The 17,603-nt window shown below is 49.6% G+C and overlaps 8 protein-coding genes across 8 annotated transcripts, besides 1 other annotated feature; 4 read left to right on the forward strand and 4 right to left on the reverse strand.

The window, feature by feature from the left end:
- Positions 1-335: 335 nt before the first annotated feature.
- ACLA_083380 (uncharacterized protein) lies at positions 336-792 on the forward strand (the record flags this gene model as incomplete). Its single annotated transcript, XM_001268068.1, has 2 exons — positions 336-512; positions 577-792. 2 exons carry the CDS (start codon positions 336-338, stop codon positions 790-792), a joined length of 393 nt encoding a protein of 130 aa, XP_001268069.1.
- A 265-nt stretch (positions 793-1,057) lies between these two features.
- Positions 1,058-2,967, reverse strand: gpi16 (GPI-anchor transamidase subunit GPI16; the record flags this gene model as incomplete). The annotated part of the gene is made up of 3 exons (XM_001268069.1): positions 1,058-2,100; positions 2,151-2,545; positions 2,606-2,967. The coding sequence occupies 3 exons, from the start codon at positions 2,965-2,967 to the stop codon at positions 1,058-1,060; spliced, it is 1,800 nt and encodes a 599-aa protein (XP_001268070.1).
- Positions 2,968-3,455: 488 nt separating this feature from the next.
- ACLA_083400 (LUC7 domain-containing protein) lies at positions 3,456-4,425 on the forward strand (the record flags this gene model as incomplete). The annotated part of the gene is made up of 3 exons (XM_001268070.1): positions 3,456-3,498; positions 3,570-3,901; positions 3,967-4,425. 3 exons carry the CDS (start codon positions 3,456-3,458, stop codon positions 4,423-4,425), a joined length of 834 nt encoding a protein of 277 aa, XP_001268071.1.
- Positions 4,426-4,846: 421 nt separating this feature from the next.
- Positions 4,847-4,884: a microsatellite.
- Positions 4,885-5,019: 135 nt separating this feature from the next.
- On the reverse strand, positions 5,020-7,640 carry ACLA_083410 (putative PHD finger domain protein; the record flags this gene model as incomplete). Its single annotated transcript, XM_001268071.1, has 2 exons — positions 5,020-6,981; positions 7,041-7,640. 2 exons carry the CDS (start codon positions 7,638-7,640, stop codon positions 5,020-5,022), a joined length of 2,562 nt encoding a protein of 853 aa, XP_001268072.1.
- Positions 7,641-8,545: 905 nt separating this feature from the next.
- ACLA_083420 (uncharacterized protein) lies at positions 8,546-9,370 on the forward strand (the record flags this gene model as incomplete). Its single annotated transcript, XM_001268072.1, has 1 exon — positions 8,546-9,370. One exon carries the CDS (start codon positions 8,546-8,548, stop codon positions 9,368-9,370), a length of 825 nt encoding a protein of 274 aa, XP_001268073.1.
- A 436-nt stretch (positions 9,371-9,806) lies between these two features.
- Positions 9,807-11,590, reverse strand: ACLA_083430 (FF domain protein; the record flags this gene model as incomplete). The annotated part of the gene is made up of 2 exons (XM_001268073.1): positions 9,807-11,467; positions 11,521-11,590. 2 exons carry the CDS (start codon positions 11,588-11,590, stop codon positions 9,807-9,809), a joined length of 1,731 nt encoding a protein of 576 aa, XP_001268074.1.
- Positions 11,591-11,939: 349 nt separating this feature from the next.
- pre9 (proteasome core particle subunit alpha 3) lies at positions 11,940-12,940 on the forward strand (the record flags this gene model as incomplete). Its single annotated transcript, XM_001268074.1, has 4 exons — positions 11,940-11,963; positions 12,023-12,207; positions 12,276-12,694; positions 12,801-12,940. The coding sequence occupies 4 exons, from the start codon at positions 11,940-11,942 to the stop codon at positions 12,938-12,940; spliced, it is 768 nt and encodes a 255-aa protein (XP_001268075.1).
- Positions 12,941-14,260: 1,320 nt separating this feature from the next.
- ACLA_083450 (uncharacterized protein) lies at positions 14,261-14,596 on the reverse strand (the record flags this gene model as incomplete). Its single annotated transcript, XM_001268075.1, has 1 exon — positions 14,261-14,596. The coding sequence occupies one exon, from the start codon at positions 14,594-14,596 to the stop codon at positions 14,261-14,263; it is 336 nt and encodes a 111-aa protein (XP_001268076.1).
- Between the last annotated feature and the right edge of the window lie 3,007 nt (positions 14,597-17,603).

Here is a 17,603-nt window from a genome sequence, read left to right on the forward strand (position 1 = left end):
CTCTGGGTGGCAACTGGTGAGTCCCGCCAATGTCCAAGCGGGATGTGCTCATAATGAAATCATAGTACTTGACTCCCTGGAACGGGGATATCGAACAATTTGCACAGCCATACAAAGATCCGAGTCACAGGAGTCGCAAGTACTTTCATGACTATTTGCAGATAGTTAAATTGTTCTAATAAAAGGGTATGTCACTTGGCAACCGCTCCTTCATTCAATATCCAACTCCGCTATACAACAGTCAATATACTTACTTCCTGGGACAACACACAATCTGATCACTCAACACCCACACAACCGATTCACACAGGGATAACCCCAAATCAACAATCACAATGGCAACCCCCAGTTCCGCTGGCGACAACCCTCCCAACCACCGAACCTCCTCTACTTCGGGCGGCGCCAGCGCAGTTCCCACCCCAGCCAACAACTCTGGTGGTGGTCGTGGATGGGGCGACAAGGGATTCTTCAAGGGCGGGTCTGAGGGACCTGGCCATGTTGCCGTAAGTGACGTAAATCCTCTACCTCTGCGTGGGAGGGGTAGAAGAAGTCTGGATATTGAACGTATGTTCACAGATGGACAAGCCCAAGTCAACAATGGGCGATTTCCTCGGCCTCTCGTCGCAAAAGGGCGCCGCGAGTGACCACTTTCACACGCGAGTCGAGGGTGCGTCTGAGATGGGAGATCGGGGATCGTGCCAGACTGAGGACCATAGCTTCATGGAACATCGGCCTGCATGTCCGAAGACGTTGCCCGGGTGGTCGAAGACGAAGGAGGTTCTCAACACGTAAGTTTCGTGGAGAGATATAGACATGATACATTAGTGACTGACCGTTTTGATGCAGGTTGCACGGCCAGGGAAGATAGTTTTCATGGAATGTCTGTGAAGCAGGTGAAACGAGTTCAAATGCATGTACTATGATACTTGACGACTATGTTTGTGTTATTACTATTTTCTACATCATTTTAATATCGGTTGCAAAGAAAAACTGGAAGTGGTAGAGCGCTGTTCTGTAAAGGAGGATTCAAAACTTTAGTAACGCCATAATGTACAAATTATTCCACCTTTGAGCTCTTCCCGACAATGCGATCGCGCAAAGCCACTAACTTTCCTAGTAATCTTCCCTTCAGTGTCTGTGCTGTGAGTGCAGCGGCTTGATCAGCTGCGACAAAACGTCGGACCAGGAGGTTGAAGATGCTTCCGAAAGCAAGCGCAATCACGGTGCTAGTGAGAATAATCACATTGTAGGGCATGCTGAAGTCGGGAGTCGGTAATGGGAGAAGTAGGCTGGTAGTGCGCATGTACACGGGGGTATCGCCGGCGATCTTTCCATCCACACCGGATAATTTGATCACCGCAGGAGCCACATTGAAACCGCGGTTCGCGTCCGGGGGATATTCAGTGTAGCGTAGGATTGCCTTCTCGAAGTCGTAGGTGAGCGTCACAATGGAAGCGGCAGGAACGGACAATGCTAATTCGAGCTGAGTACCTCTTTCTCGGTCAATGGCAGGTCTGTAGAAAGTTTCCTTCACGATGTCCGAGATGGGAACCGATTGAGCGATTCCGTTACGACCGGTGATCGTTGCGCGCAAGGTGTGGAGATAGGGCCGCAAAAACCAAGGAAGAGTCTCGAAGTAGATGAATTCGACAGCGTCTGAGTCAGACGGATTATCGAATATGATGCGCATACCACCCCGTTCCTGGCCATGGCCGACAATCGTTCTTTCTGCACTTAACACTGGCTTATCCAACGGAGCCAGGGTCATGTCATTTTGCTCGGGAAGCACCACATCAAACGAGTCTGTTTGTTGAAGCATGAAGCAACGGGTGTAGCCATCAGGCTTCTTTGTTTCTTCTACTCCTGGGGTGACATACACTCCTTGTGCATGTGGGATCCGCATACAAATCGCATCCTCACCAGAGCGCTGACTGTCGTCGAGAGTACAGACACCATTCAAGGTACGTCCGAAGATTTCGTTCAAGCTCCAGCCTTTATCGGACCCCTTCTCTAATGGATAACAGGTATCACCGCCATGATATGATTTAGATGTGTCACAATCAAGCTGATCAGCAGGGACGGGCCGCGGAATTGGATTGCCTAAGATGGTCAAAATTTATGGGTAGCCGCAAGAATTGGTGAGAGCTTACCTCGGGGCCGTTTGGAGCGCTCAATGTCTAAAACTATATCCACAGTTTGGTCTATTTGCATGAGACATTCTCCAGTCTCGGGGCACATCGGACGCACATCGACAGACATGCTCTGCCAGGAAGCATCAAACAGCTTGTGTCCATCTAACAGACTGGCAATACCCGCCTTGCCCTTGCAAGGAAGCAACTTCAGAAAGGGAGTTAGGTTCTCTGTACAGACAACTTCGCCGGGAAGCGTTCCATGAAGCAGGTGCAACTCGTCGGACGTGATGTGGTCCCCGTTAGGCTCAAAAGACACGACTGGCCGAGTTGTCCGTGTAGAATCAATGAAATTCAGGGAGGCGCAGAAGAGACCGGACAAAGATTGGGTTAAAGAGATCCATCTCGCAAATGCGCTACAAATAAGTCAGCTCCTTGTACTCCGGTCTGTGCCATGCATTAAACAACGAACAGACCTTTCGCTGTTTGGCGCGTCAATCCATGCCCATAGTTCAACACCCGTATTGCCTTCCTTAGATCCATTCCAAGGCAGTGAGCCCCAGCTCTCTGAATCCCATCGCCCCGTCGTGAAGCGGATGTGGAGCTCCTTGGTGTTGGTGTGTTGTAGTATCTGACCTAGAGCACGAGGGAAGTACCGAAAATGCCGCTGATCAAAGGACTCCTGGGAGGTATTTGCCCGGAAGTTGAACGATGCTAACAGCGACGATTGAGGAAGCGGCTGGAGAACGAGGCTTTCATGGTAGTCTGATGCAGCCGAGGTGAACGTCGCCGCCGCGAGCAGGAGGGACAGTAGAGGGAGAAGGCTGAGGACAACCATCACGTCATTATTGCCATCTAAATCTCTCCAGTAGCTTTTTGTTGAAAGGTACAAGCTTCTTCAAGCCGCTCGGGAGATCATAAGAAGGATTTGGGGTGCATTGAGGTCACTCATGTTGTTCGGACTGCTGAGAGCTGGCCCTTTGTACTAAATAAGTTAGTCGCTGTAATCTACGGAGAAGATATATGAGCCTCGAAACCCACCACAGCAGGGAATTCTGCTCTTACCACTGCTATAAAGGACCCGGAAAGCACCTGACATATAGAATATAGCAATTCCAGCTCCTTGAATAACCTGCTACTTACTCACTGTTTATTAATGCATCATCAGAGGTGCAACCAGATAGGGGGCTTACACAAGCGCAGCCGCGCTTAGCGCCACTCCGCAGATCATCGATCTTGCTCTTCATTATTGTGATCCATACCAATCGAAGCTCAAAAGAAATTCGCTCTTTCAGTCTTAGACAGTTGCCTCCGACAGTCTTCATTATGGCAGCAGAACAGAGAAAACTCCTTGAGCAGCTTATGGGAGGTACGTTCGCGCAGGATCCGCAGCTTTTTCATTTCATTCCCTAGCTCAAGCTAACAAAAATCTTCTTCCAGCGGACCAGCTCATAGGTACTGGCGGTCCTTCTCGCAATGCCCAGCTTTCCATTACCGACTCCAAGGTCTGTCGTTCGTACCTCGTCGGAACTTGTCCGCATGATCTCTTCACCAACACCAAGCAAGACCTGGGCCCCTGTCCCAAGGTCCATAGTGAAGGCTTGAAGACGGAGTATGAGGCTGCTTCTGCGGCCGAGAAGGCGAAATGGGGCTTCGATTTTGACTACATGCGCGATATGCAGAAGTATGTCGACGACTGTGATCGCAGAATCGACTCTGCGCAGCGAAGATTGGAGAAGACCCCGGATGAGATCCGGCAGACAAACAATCTGGTAAGGCACATAGCTCTCTTTGAGCTTTCAAAATTGGGCAGTTCCTGACTTCGTTCCTCCAACAGCTGAAACAAATCTCTGATCTTACTAAAACTATTAATACCGGCCTCCTCGAAGTGTCCATTCTCGGTGAGACAGGTTCGGTTGCGCAAGCGCTCAACGAGCTACACAAGATTCGCACCGCCAAGCACCAAAAGGAGACGTGCGAGCGAGAACTCAAGAACCTCCAAGATACATCCGGTCCGTCAGGCCACCAGAAGCTACAAGTCTGCGACGTCTGCGGCGCATACCTGAGTCGACTTGATAACGATCGCCGATTGGCCGACCACTTCTTCGGGAAAATGCACATGGGCTATTCGGACATGCGCAAGACGTGCAAGCGGCTTAGTGAAGAGCTCAAGGGCAGGGCCCCGCCAGTCCGCCACCACGACGAGGAGGACGGTGGTTGGGGAGGTCGCCCTGGTGGTGGACGAGGGCCACGGTATGGCGGTGGCGGATACCGGAAACGAGGCGGACGGTGGTGATTACAATGACTACCTTTCGTGCTTTCCTTCGAAGAATTCTGGCCGGATTTTGCATAGCGCAGGCGTTGCTTTTGACTTTTCATCATACCTATTTTGTTATGGATAGCGATATGTCGAGGCAATAGGACATGTATCGGTGAATTCAACAATCATAATCCCAGCATAGCATATCCAACTGGAATGAGGCACAGGGACAATCACATGTACTGTTACATTCCTTTGCATAGATGATTTCTGTGAGCTACACTTCTTCATTAAGCAGTGCTTGTGCCGTAGAGGCGATGTCTGATTCAATTACGGAATCACTACCAGAGAAACTGACATACACACGTTGAACATGACATCGACAATTGAGACACTAGATAGGTGCACAAAACTCAGGGGAACAGAAATATCAAGGATATCAAGCCGGTCCGTAGGAAAGCAGAAGAGAAAGAAGAAGAAAGAAGAAGAAAAAGACGTCAAAGTTACCCATAATCCAGTACTTATTTTTTTTAGCCACCCAGAAAATAACCATATTCACAAAAGACACCAGTGCCTCAAATTCACATTGAAGAAAGAACACCCAACGAATGTTGTACTAACTGGGCGAACTTAGCTAGCACCCTGCTGGGGTCCATGCCCATTCGTTGTCGCTTGGTATAGTGCTTTCATCAACATTTCGTAGTTCGAGGCGGCCTCCGGCTGCCGCAGAATAATATCACGAACAATACCCAATTGTGTCAAATCAGCGTTTGGCGCGATTTGAAGTAATTGCTGGATTGCAGGGGCAGTTGCCTGGGCACCAAGCAGCTGCACTGCGGCGGCGGTGCCGGTAGGAAGCGCCTGTTGCTGCGGCTCCGGAGGTTGATATGACTGGAACTGAGATTGCAAAGGGGCTGTCTGTTGCTGATGCTGCAGTTGGAGCGGTTGAGAGTGCTGAACATGCGGATTTTGCGATGGGGTAGGCCCTGAGAAGGAAGACGGCGGAGTGGGACTCATTTGTGACATGTGCCTTGGCCCAGGTGTCAAAAATTGATGTTGCTGGGGAGTTGCTGCTGCAATAGTTAGAGGGCTTGCTATAGAGGCAGGCTCCTGACTGGGGTGATGCGAGGGTGGCTGCGCTGAAGGCGGGTTCGACTCCCCAGTCTTGATTGCAAAGACCACCAACAATACACGCTCTGGAATTGTATCTTCGAGCGTATTATTTTCTAGAATTTCCAGGAATTCAGGCTTTGTTGATGATCCAACTTCAACTGGCACGATGTAAGTATCTTTCACAGCTGGCAACGGATGCCTTCCAACAACCCCAAACCGCTTCCGGTCTTGGAAATAGTTGAAGAGCTTGTCAAAGCCAGCTTGGTCTCGAGGAGATTCTGGACGACTAATTGCGATGACTGACACGTCCGTTGAAGCACTGAAGCGTAGTCCACAAAGGTAATTGCTCGCCAGTTGAATGTCGATTCTCCCATCAATCACCAATGTTGATGGCGCAAGCTGACTCCAGGGTATCCTTCCACTCAAATCAGCTCCCCCAACATGTTTCGCGGTTGAGGAGAATTCAGCAACCGGGTTCATGATCAACTTTCCATGCCAAATGACACCTTCCTCGTTGTAGTCCTTCGGAGAATAGGGAGGCGATTCAGGTTCGACGTCTTTCAGCAACTGGTCGATTTCTGCATCTGCCTGGGCCCTGTTAGTCGGCAGCATCTCACGTATGTGAGTTGGGACTTCTGGAAAGACATGGTCATGATCATGATCAGCAGTGTCAGGTGAATGGATGGTAGCTCCTGCGTGACTCCTTGCTTCATTCGCCTGAGTGTTGATAGACTGCGGTCTGGTAGCCTTGGGACCGTCTTCCGATTGTTGTCGGGCCTTGGGACTCGCTGGGCTTTGCACTGAAGGACTCCCATCGATCTCTGCCACGCTTCGACGGGCAGGGGCCACTGAGAAAACAGGTTCGCTAGCGACAGTCTGGTTCTCGTCTTCAATCAGCTCTTCACCTTTGTGAGTCCGCCTTATTCGAGGGCCTTGCTCTTGCACAATGATGTGCTGCCTTTCAGCCTCGCGCTTGATCTCCGCATCCTTCTGCTGCAGCTCCTCACTTGCCATGTCCTGACTGCTCATCTGCGAGAGCTTGTCCGGAAGCAGACTACCTACGAGCAGGCGATCCCGTAGAGAAGGATTCTTCTTTACGTTAAACAAGACCGTCCGCAGTTGTAACTTATACGCTTCAGTAGGTTCTCCGGATCCTCCGCAAATATTCTGATACATAGCCTTCTCGATTGAAAGACCGAGCTGCTGTGCTATCTCCTTCGCCGACTTCCCTTCGGGTAATTTGAAAGATCCTTGCTTCTGAGCATCAGAAATCTGATCTACAAATAACTTGATAAGAGCACTGGCAGCGCTTCTCCTAGCTGAGTGTGAAATGTCTTCCAGGGTTCCCAAGTCCTCAACAACAGGACGTTCACGCGAAGGGAAAGCATCCACATCCTCCTTGGGCGGAGCGGGTTCACTTTCGCGACGGGAGACTGTACTAGCTGGCGGAGATACTTTGATCTGTTTCGTTCTGGGTTCCTGTAGCCAGGTTTTAGCATACATCGGCAAACATTGGGGCCAAAATGTGACAATCTTACAGGAACAGGTGATGACGCTTCTTGGTGTTCTTCGAATTTGCGTTTCTGTGCGCTCACCGGTTGGACATCCGGAGCTTGGCCATTCTTCTCAGGTATGGGGGTCACGACTGAGGCAGGAGCTGGGGTCACAGACATCGTCTTGTGGCGAGCCGGCGTGTCTGTTTCTGTTCTGGGCTCGCTTTGCCTACCCCTTCTTCCACCTTTCCTACCCTTTTTCCGACGCGCTTTCTTCTCTTCCGCTTGCTGTCGCCTTTTCTCGGCGGCCTCCTCCCAAGGCTTCTCGCCGCGCGCAATCTTGTCCAGGAGAACTCTATGGTTTTCAGGCCGGCACATCTCACAGAAGTATTCGTCTGGCTCCTCTCCCTTAGCGAATGTGAGACCCATGCAATCATTGTGTTGCCAGGCGGAGCATTGGTCGCAACAGATCATGTCCCGCTCGACGTCTTCCTCTTCTTCATATTCGCCGCAAATACACCGAATAATTTCTTCTTCTTCGCTGGCAGCTGGCGTGGGTTCGGCGGAGGGTTTTAGTGACTTGTCGGACTTGTCTTTTGCTTGACCTTTCGACTTCGACTTCTTCGCAGGTGTCTCCGTTATCATATCGAGGCTTTTGTGCTGGCCCTTCGTAGAGCGCCCGGAGCGTCGTGGTTCTTCTGAAGACTCGGTTAGCTCGCTGGTCATACATGAGTCGACAACTTGTCTCCAAGGACCATCACATCAGCTCATGGTCCGACGCGTCGGATCACAAGGTGTCTTATAGGCTTACCAGTCATATTGGGCATATAATAATGTGAGATGTTTCAGAATTTCTACAGCGTAATGAAAGGCAACTGGAATTGCATGGACGACTTGCTCCCGCCACCCAAAGATTGTCTCTACAATATCGGAGGGGCTAAGTAATACGCAGGGGAAGACACTGGGCAATGGCACTGTTGCCTGGCCCACACAGATATTACTGTATCTTCTCAAGAAATCCCCGTGCTTTACTTAATAAAGCAACGCGTATCAATCAAGTGAATCACGGCTGGTGTGGTCTTGATGGAGGGGCCTGTCGCGCGCAGACTCAACGTGTAAGAGTCGCGTGAGCAACGTTATATCTGGGCACCTTCCTGCAAAGGGCTGGATAGCGGATGATAAAGACAAGCAATATCTCTGATCGCGATGACTCTGAGCATAGGATTCCGCGTTGACTGGGAGCGGCAAAGGATGGAATGGTGATGGAACGTTGCTTGAAGGAAAGAATGGAGGAGATGGGTTGTCGTGAGTCCTTGGGGTGAGTAATCAATCACGTGACTGGAGCTCGACGAAAGGTTCTTGGCAGACGCCAGTCGCTTTCTCGTCGCGTAAAGTACTTCGGGGTTTTCAAAGCTTCTCCAGGTCCCCACGTCTGGCTTTGCTGTTTGCCCATCACAATTTTTACTTATCGAAGTCTCTTAGACCTTGCTGCTTTATCTATTGGAGGACCTCACTTTACTCGAACTTGATAAGATTGGCTCGTTACTGAGATGGCAGATGTTCGTTCGCTACTTCGCAGTGAACTTGCGGCCCGCAAGGGCGCATCACAGACCACGAGTTCAGCAGGCCGAATTGCCAAAAAGCGGAAGGTCGATATTGCTGAGGAGAAAACTCGGAAGAAGATGAGACCAGATGAAGTGGATGTAGAGCCGCAGTCACCGACGACACAAAAACCTCAGTCACCTAGCGCCCAGGTCATCGAAGAAGTGGAGGACGCCAGGTCTATTGAGCAAGAAAGTGCTGGTCCGGAGCTCCCCTCAGACTCAGAATTAGCTCAAGAGCAACTTGAAACGCAATCCAAACCATCCGAGCCACCCGAAGCACCGCAGAAAGTCCAATCTATCGACGAAGACGAATGGGCGGCTTTTGAGCGCGATGTTGTGGCACCAACTCGGATGGCAGCTGCGCCGGCTGCGGTTGCAGCAGCAGCTACTATATCAGCAGACCCACTTTCTGCGGAACAACTCGCTGCACAGCAAGAGACCGAGAAGAAGACTGTGGCGCAAAATCGCGAAGCCGAAATAGAAGGAGAGAAGGAAGACGCGGCTCGGTTCCTCGAGGATGAATTTGATGAAATGGAACAGCTTGAGGAACGCATTCGACGTCTGAAGCACAAGAGGGACGAATTAAGACAAAAGCGAGCAACGGAAGACACAAAACTGGTTCAAACGGAAGCAACTCGTTCATCTGGCGAGATCTCGAGACAGCAGGAGGGTCAACCTGGGAGCAAAAAAGAGAATGGAGCTAATGACGACGACGAAGACGAAGAAGATGACCTGGATGATGACGATTGGGATAATTGGAGATTTAGGTGATTCTGACAGATGAGGTCCGGAGTCTTTTTGGGAACGGCGCCATTTCATAAAAGAGAGGTCTGAAGTCTGCACATTTACATTGATACCCCCATACATTGATTCATGAGCTATATGAATTCTCAAAAATGACGGTTGATTCCTTTCCACACGGCATCTCTCATGCGAGATGGCTTCACACTCGTTCTCGTCATGGGCAGTAGCGCAGCCCATCTTAGCAGATACTTGTTTCTCTGGGGCAAGGATCCAATGACTTCATCTCTCAGCTTGAGAGTGAAGAATTTGATAACGTTTGGGATTGTTGCCGAATGGGCCTTGGGCAATTGTAAGAGCACCTGACGCTAGCTAAAAGCATTTGTACGAGCTAGGCTCAGCAAGAGGATATCTATTTGTACTTTACTAATTCAAAAATTGATTATACTGATAAATTTCTTTCAACTCAAGTAGCGTCAGAGCTTTTCTCTTGCGGTGAGTGAGTCGAGATTTGCTCTTCGGCTTCTAGGTAGCTTCGAAGCCCTTCCTTTTTAACTCTCATCGCCTCCTCAATCTCTGCCTCGCCCTCTCTCAGAAGATGTTTTCCGCGAATGAGATTGCTATGCTGCTTCCGTTTCTCTTCCTGCACTCGTTTTTCGCGTTCAGCCAAAGCCTTTTCGCGCTTCTCGCGCTCTATTTTCTTCCTGCTCAGCTCCTCGAGCTCTTCCGAAGTCAAGTGTTGCTCGGGCGGGGGTGCTAGAGTTGAAATATAAGTCTCGAGCAGCGGATCACGCACTTTAGAAGGCAGTGCAATGTATCTCAAGTCTGTGATGATGGTCGATGGAAGTGCCTCCAGATCTGTTGACCGATTAAGCTCTTGTAACGGGACCGATTTGAGCAATGCCGAGAAATCCGACTTCCTAGTACTTTCAGACTGTTTTAATCGTGAGACTAGGTCTCTGTAGTACTTCTCTCGATCCTTGTCCGATAGCTGGGAGTCCTTCATTTCGGACTCTTTTCTGAACTTGCGCTTGAATTCTGGCCAGTATAGTTTGGGGGTTGCATGCTCTTGAAGGAAAGCAAAGTACCGAATGCGAGGGTCCCTCTTCTCTTGCTTCTCTTTCCGTTCTTTAAGCTCCTGTATCCGGTCGCGACTCCAGTTAGACCAAACTTCACGACGTGCTTTCATGTTGGGCAGAGCAGTGTAACGACTGTCTTCTATTATGTGGCCTTCTTCTATAATCTTTTCCCACGTTGAGTAAGGGTTGATACGATAGTCGTCGAGAAGATCGCGGAAGAGCGCCGTGGCATCTTCCTCCGTGAGCGGCAATCCTTCAGCGCCCTCTTCCCAGCCTTCCTGGCCTGGATCACCGTATTCTCCAGGATCGAGACCGTATTCCTCACCCATAGCGGCGAGTTGATATTCGATATCTTCTTCCGTAAATTCTAGGGGGTGCTGTTTGTCCATACTATCCTCAGTCTTGGTGCGCTTAGACGGGTTGACATCCTCTTCCTCGCTATCAGTAACTTCCACCTCTTCATACTCGTCGCTTTCTTCCGGGGCATCTGCGGTAGTGGCAAGATCTCGCGCAAGGCTCGGTTCATCGGAAGGTCCAGTCTCGTCGGCCTTCACCTTCATATCTTCTCTTGGCTCCTCAACCTCTTCACCGCGCTCCTTCCGTTCTCTTTCTTCTCTTTCTAGACGATCGTACTCGACCACTCCTTTCATGACCTCGGCTGGGATCTTCCAGAAACTTTCTTGTGTTTCTGGGTTATGAACAAACCTTCTCCGAAGCCTTGTCTTCACAAGCACCCACGGTTCACAACCCGGTATGGGGTGTTTGGACTTTGGTCTATCTTCGGGTCCTCGACCTCTGCGGTCGCGATACCCTTTTCCGCCCCGAAATTCTTGACGGGTTTGGCCATGTTGAGAGAAATCAAAGGACTGGTCGCCAAAGCCATACCCTTGAGGCCCGTATGGCGTGGAAGAGAATGGTGGTAGAAATTCTGGAGTATAAGAGGGAACTGGAGCTGGAGCTGGCGGGGCATGTTGAGATGTTACAGCGAGGGGTTGAGGTCTCGTGTAGGTTGATTGCTTCGTTTGCGCATTATAGTAATAGGTATGTCCTGGCTCAGAGTTAACAATCTAGCCCTCATCAACCTCAGAAGAAGGAGCCAACCTGAAGGAGCTTTGTGTTCCGTCCACCCCGGAGGCAGTGGAGGAGGTGGAGTGTAGGTAGATTTAAGCATTATGGGCACGATTAGTTGGAATATTGATTTAGTGATAAAGTAGGAGAACAATGAGAATGATCCATCATTCGCAATTTATGGACTGCAATAATCAGGACTATCAGAAACAGTCTGATGTGGTTTGCGCCGAAGAGCTGCGCATGGAGATTTAGAAGTGGTCCGAGCTTGGCAGATAGTCAGCCTGGACGCGCCAGGGCGAGTTGCCTGGTCACTTGGAGCTCACCTTGCCCACTTACATAGCTTAGGTATCCCCAAGCTTCATTCCAACTGCAGCTCCTTTCAACTCCAAACTATCCGTTTTTCGATACTTAATCTCTGTTGTCATCCTAATCTACAGCCCACCAGCAAAATGTCCCGGAGATACGATTCCAGGGTCTGTCTATTCCGTCATCCCGTCACTTGCTCCAGCTAATCCGGAGGTGCTCACAATAGACAACCATCTTCTCCCCCGAAGGGCGACTTTATCAGGTGGAATATGCTCTCGAGGCTATCTCGCACGCTGGCACAGCTTTAGGGATCCTGGCTAAAGATGGAATCGTGCTTGCTGCGGAGAAAAAGGTGACCAGCAAGCTGCTGGAGCAGGACACATCTGCGGAGAAGCTTTACACACTGAATGAGTACGCATAGCCCGGACAAAAAGAATTGTTTACCTGTCTTGCCGCTTGGTATACTGATTAAATACTAGCAACATGATTTGTGCAGTCGCCGGTATGACTGCCGACGCCAACATTCTCATCAACTACGCCCGACAAGCCGCTCAACGCTACCTTCTCACATACGGTGAAGAAATCCCCTGCGAACAGCTCGTTCGTCGGCTGTGTGATTTGAAACAAGGGTATACGCAACACGGTGGTCTTCGTCCTTTCGGTGTGTCGTTCATCTACGCAGGCTACGATCCGCTTCGAGAATTCCAGTTGTACCAGAGCAACCCGAGTGGAAATTACGGCGGTTGGAAAGCAACCAGTGTGGGAGCGAACAACGCAAGTGCCCAGAGCCTGCTCAAGCAAGATTACAAGGAGGATTGCGACCTGAAGGAAGCTTGTGCTATGGCCGTCAAGGTTCTGAGCAAGACCATGGACTCAACGAAGCTCAGCAGTGAGAAGAGTAAGTGAACTGAAACGCCCTACTGTAGCCTATACCACCATGCCCCATATTAATCGCGATCTATTTTATCCTTCACGTTTGCTAACTGAAATGCTTGGTTGATCAGTCGAATTTGCAACGGTGGGCAAGACCAAGGAAGGGAAAATTTACCACCACCTGTGGAATGCGGATGAGATCAATGCTTTGCTGAAGGAACACGGTTTGGCTAAGGTTGATGATGAGCCTGAGGCTGGTGATGTCAAATAATTTACGAGACACAATACTCCCTTTGCGGTAATCTGGTCATACAATGTTGATGTTTTGAAACTTGCAACTCAGTAACCACAGAACCAAACTGTCTACTGTGAAGAAACGTTTTCATGTGGTCGCAGGTATTGCTGAGACATTTCAAGACCACGTAGCGGAATCTGGGCCACATCCGGTGCAATTCAAGCGCAATTGGGTTGCTCAGTGGTGACGTGGCAGACAACGACCTGGGGGTCAATCAAACACTCGAATGCCATATTTGCTCTCTTATCCCTTTGCGCACTTTGGCGCAGCTGTCGTCAGGGATGAAATGATAAATGGTCCACGTAGTCTCTCTGAAGGACAGCTCTGGGCGCTTGGTTGGTACCTTGTGTTTGCAACATGTTGCTATCCAGAAACATCCCTATGCCTATATATATGACAGAGCACGTCCATGTCCAATTCAACTTCTTCACTGAAAGCGAGACCCTCAAGAAGGTTGACACACCAGCCTGCGATGATTTTGTTGCAGCGAGGAATACAACAGCGCGTAACATGCCCTTCTATGACTTGCGATGCAGACACTGCACAACTCGAACGACATCAACAGAGGCAAGAATGGTCGGTGAGCTCTAGATAAACCTAGAGACCAATTAATGCCATAACGTCGATGGAATGAAGGTGAGTCTCTTGTTTAATCGCTCGCCCATCCAGAAGAAAACAAAGCTAACTTGATGTGGATATATCACGTGACAATATACTCCTCAGGACGCGGGGTTCCAGCTTCAGTCTCTCAGCACACAAACAACTCTCAAGACATCGACCATGGAAGAAGCATGATCAATATATCATCTAGTTCAATCCAATCTTCAATATGGACTTAAGAAGCGCATTGCTTTTTGCAGGAAAGAGGTTGTCCGTCCTGATCTCAGCTGGCAACATGGGTGGAGTCTGTCAACCGCTCATCAGGAACACAGGCGCTTATGGACTGGGATTTCTTCAAGCGACGGTCACTCGTTTATGCAACAACTCGAAAAAAAAGAGTTCTTCATTGGGGCTCATACTTTAGGTACATTAAGTTTTACAATCCTGAAGACTTTTCCTCCAACCATCATACGGGTCTGCCCGTCTTTCTGAATCAGTTCGAAACGATGACACAGTCAATAGGCCACTCAATCCAGGGACATGGCCTTTTGAGACACTGCATTTGATGAACAAAAGAATAAGTAAAAAAATGACAACACTGCAACAGAGGGAATCTTGAAACAAAGAAGAAAAGACCATCAAGAAGGCTCAGAAAAGGTCCCACTCTCCAGCGACCACTGCGTTCAACTAACTCGTTCATGAGAGTGCTTTTCTCCGGTCCTCACGCTCTCTCTGCAATTGGCAAATTTCTTTCTCAAGATCCATTATGAGCTTTTGTGACCGATCCATAGAGGCCACGAGTGTACCTCCTTCACGTTTCCATCTATCCAAGCGTTCGACCTCGGCGCTTCGCCGACGATACTTGGTTTCGATCTTGTCGCAGAGCCGACATTTTGTTTTCTCATACTCGGTCAAATTGACGAGTCTCATGCCGCATGTCTCTCCAGTGCGGTATTCATAATTGCAACGGTGGGCGAAACTGGTCCAACTCCAGTCACCGCATGCAAATCTCTTCTGGTTGTAGAAGCACATGCCTATCAGATCTATCAGCGGCGTCCAGTCCGGGGTTTCGATCAAACTCACTTACTGATGCAGTATCAGTGTTTCAGCTTGTTGGATATATTCTATTGGCTCACTCTGGCGACCTTGTCACTATCCACTATATGATAGGGCACAAATGAAGATGGTCGACTGAGGTAACGAAGACAATATAGAGAGCTGAAACGCTTTATATCAACAACAAAGCTTTATCACTTATGATATCTTTTAATGATGCCAGGCTTGAAACCAACAACGATTGAAACCACATATATCTGAGGGACTGGGGGTTCCTATTTATGTTTCGCCAAATCTACCAGGTTACGGTTCAGCTAGTTCCCAACTGTGTTCACCCAGGCCATCGTCGATCAAGAATTCCCCTCAGCACACAATGGCTTATCGTGTCCGGCAAACGATCATCACATCCACATCGCTTGCCTTGAATCATCCCTGCGGTTGGCTGTGATGGCTTCGCCGGAGCAGTGGGGACACAAAAACGTCCACATTGATCCCTCATGGGACAACTGTAATCAGTGGTTGCTTCACGATGCATGCATTTTGCTGTCGTGGCCTTGTGTTTTCTTCTTTGGGCTTCAATCGAACATTCGAAAATGCCTCACTCGATAATGGCCGTTCATGCAGATTGGATTGCCTGCTGCCTTGGTCACTCAATTGACTATCCCCGCTTCTTTCAGGTCATCACATCCCATACGAGGCTATCCTTTGCGAACCAAGCACGCCCGTTATGATCTTTTTGAATCAAAGCTCCTGCATGGCTGGTTGCTCCCGTGCCAGACCGAATCATGTCTGTGACGAGGAAAGGATTTCCATCACTCCGGACTCACATCGCTTTGTCAAGGATAGGAATCAAGGTTTCTACTATGAACCCTGGGCGTGGTCACCGCTTGTCATACCGGTCCGTTCATCCTACAAGGGAGCAGGAATACTTACTCGCGACCAATTGACCCCAATCGACTATCCTCGACATTCCATATGGAGCTTTGGGCTGAGGCCAATTTTGATGGCTCGGGAAGTAATATCATCTGCGAAGTACTTTTTCGCCCGTCTCGTTTGCTCTTCACCTCTGGCCACTTCTCTTGTCATGGAGTCGGGCATTCAATGCCTGTAGCCAGTCATAATCTAATCTCCTGTCCATATAGTAGCTTTTCCATACATCAGTTGCAGGGATGTATCGTTCTTGAACCTGCAGGTGCTTCTGGACTCCGCATCCTCCCGTTTTGTCGTTGCAGTCCAGCTCTGCCACTCATCTAGTGGCAAACTGTGCGTCACTAGAGACGATCGATTGGCATCCATTGCACCATTCCATCAGTCCTCAAGCTACTGTCATGTAAGTGGCATGACGAACTCAATTTCTGTCAATGGGGCGTTTCTTTCAGCTGATCTCCTACATCTGCAGACGAGCAATCCTGCATTTGCCCCCACCCATGTGCAGGTTCTGGCTTCATCTGCTTGCCGTGCCCGTTCTAGGTGATAGGGCACCACCCCGTGCATCGAGGATGGTAGAAACAGACTGCGGGATAGTACACCCGCTGTTGATACCCATGCATCTACGCTAGAGCTCAGAGTCGCTCTGACGTGGCGACTCGCGTCTGGCCCATACATGGATTGATGTATCTGAAGGTGACTGTGATGCCTCCAGGAGTCAAATCACCAATGTGTGGCTACGGGATGCAGTGCGCGAGGAAAATCACCATTGTCTTCCAGATATCCCTGGGCCTAATTTCTGGAGCCCCACTCTCCAGAACATCCTGGGTTTAGTCTTCATGCAATCGCCTCCAGCCTGTTATCTCGTTGTGACGGCGCAGGATCGCCGGGCAGCCCGACTCGATAATCCCTACATCAGCGCTCGAGCAGCGAATTCAGGTTGAAACCTTGGTTGCCAACTCAGCAGTCGCTTGTTGCTGGCTTGTAGCCGCAATGAGGCAGCATGCTAGAAGAAGCCATGCGTACTATTGCGGTAGCGGTGATCACATCTCCCTCGACAATACGATTTGCCACTCCTCCTCCCTTCCGGGGAGTTTCTCTTATTTGAAAACATACACCTGTTCATGGCTGTAACGTAATTTGGTCTCAGCAACAGGGGTCGGGCTGAAGTAGTCTAGCACCAGGTTCTTACCAATCAGCCAATATTGTTGACCATGCAGATGGAAAGTTGGGTCCTGCTTGTTGACCATCACTCGACCGGAGACTAGTCAACTGTCAGAGTCCTTGGAACTTTTTTTTTCTTTTCAAGGACGTTGGAATTGAATTATGCGACCCACATGTTCTCGCCATCATACCGGGTTTCTCCAGTCCCGTGATCATAAACCTGACGGAGGCTTCTGCACCATCACGCAGTGGTTCGTTTGGTAGGTAGCAAATGGAATCTGCTATTGTCGGCTGCAAAATTTTAAGGTAAGAGTGCATCTTTGCTGTGTTTTACTTATGCAATTGTATTGGCTCCTGCAAAAATGCATGCGAAAAGTCATCGCTCGAGTGCGCCCAATGAGCGCTTCGAGCTCGCCGACAGCTACATGCAGCTAAGGGAACAGCCTGCCGACTGCATGACTAGCCCCAGAGAGGAGAGAATAAGTATTGATTGGATCGCGAATAAGACCTTTTGCATATTGACGGACTCCTGCATCGCATCTCTCTCTCACCACGGCCACTATCTTTTCCGTCCAGGTTTTTCCTTTCATTTTGATTTCCCTCCCTCCTGAGAGCTATGGCCTGGAGGTACTGCTTCTATTCCATTCATTTGTCCCGAGCGAACTTCTCATTCATCCAATCCGGATTTTGATGTCAGAATCCGTTCTTGGAAGCTCGACGTCAAAGACGACACTCCGCGACAACAATCCATAGACAATCCCCACTTGTCCCTTTAGTGGGTGCTTCATTTTCTGAAGTCTGCGCGGAAGTATACAACTCAAGAGCTGCTTTATATTGGAGTTTACAGCGATCTGCTGCACAATTCCAATCTTGCTCACACCTGCCAGTCATT

Source organism: Aspergillus clavatus, genomic scaffold (assembly GCF_000002715.2).
Source record: "Aspergillus clavatus NRRL 1 1099423829806 genomic scaffold, whole genome shotgun sequence".
Taxonomy (NCBI): domain Eukaryota; kingdom Fungi; phylum Ascomycota; class Eurotiomycetes; order Eurotiales; family Aspergillaceae; genus Aspergillus; species Aspergillus clavatus.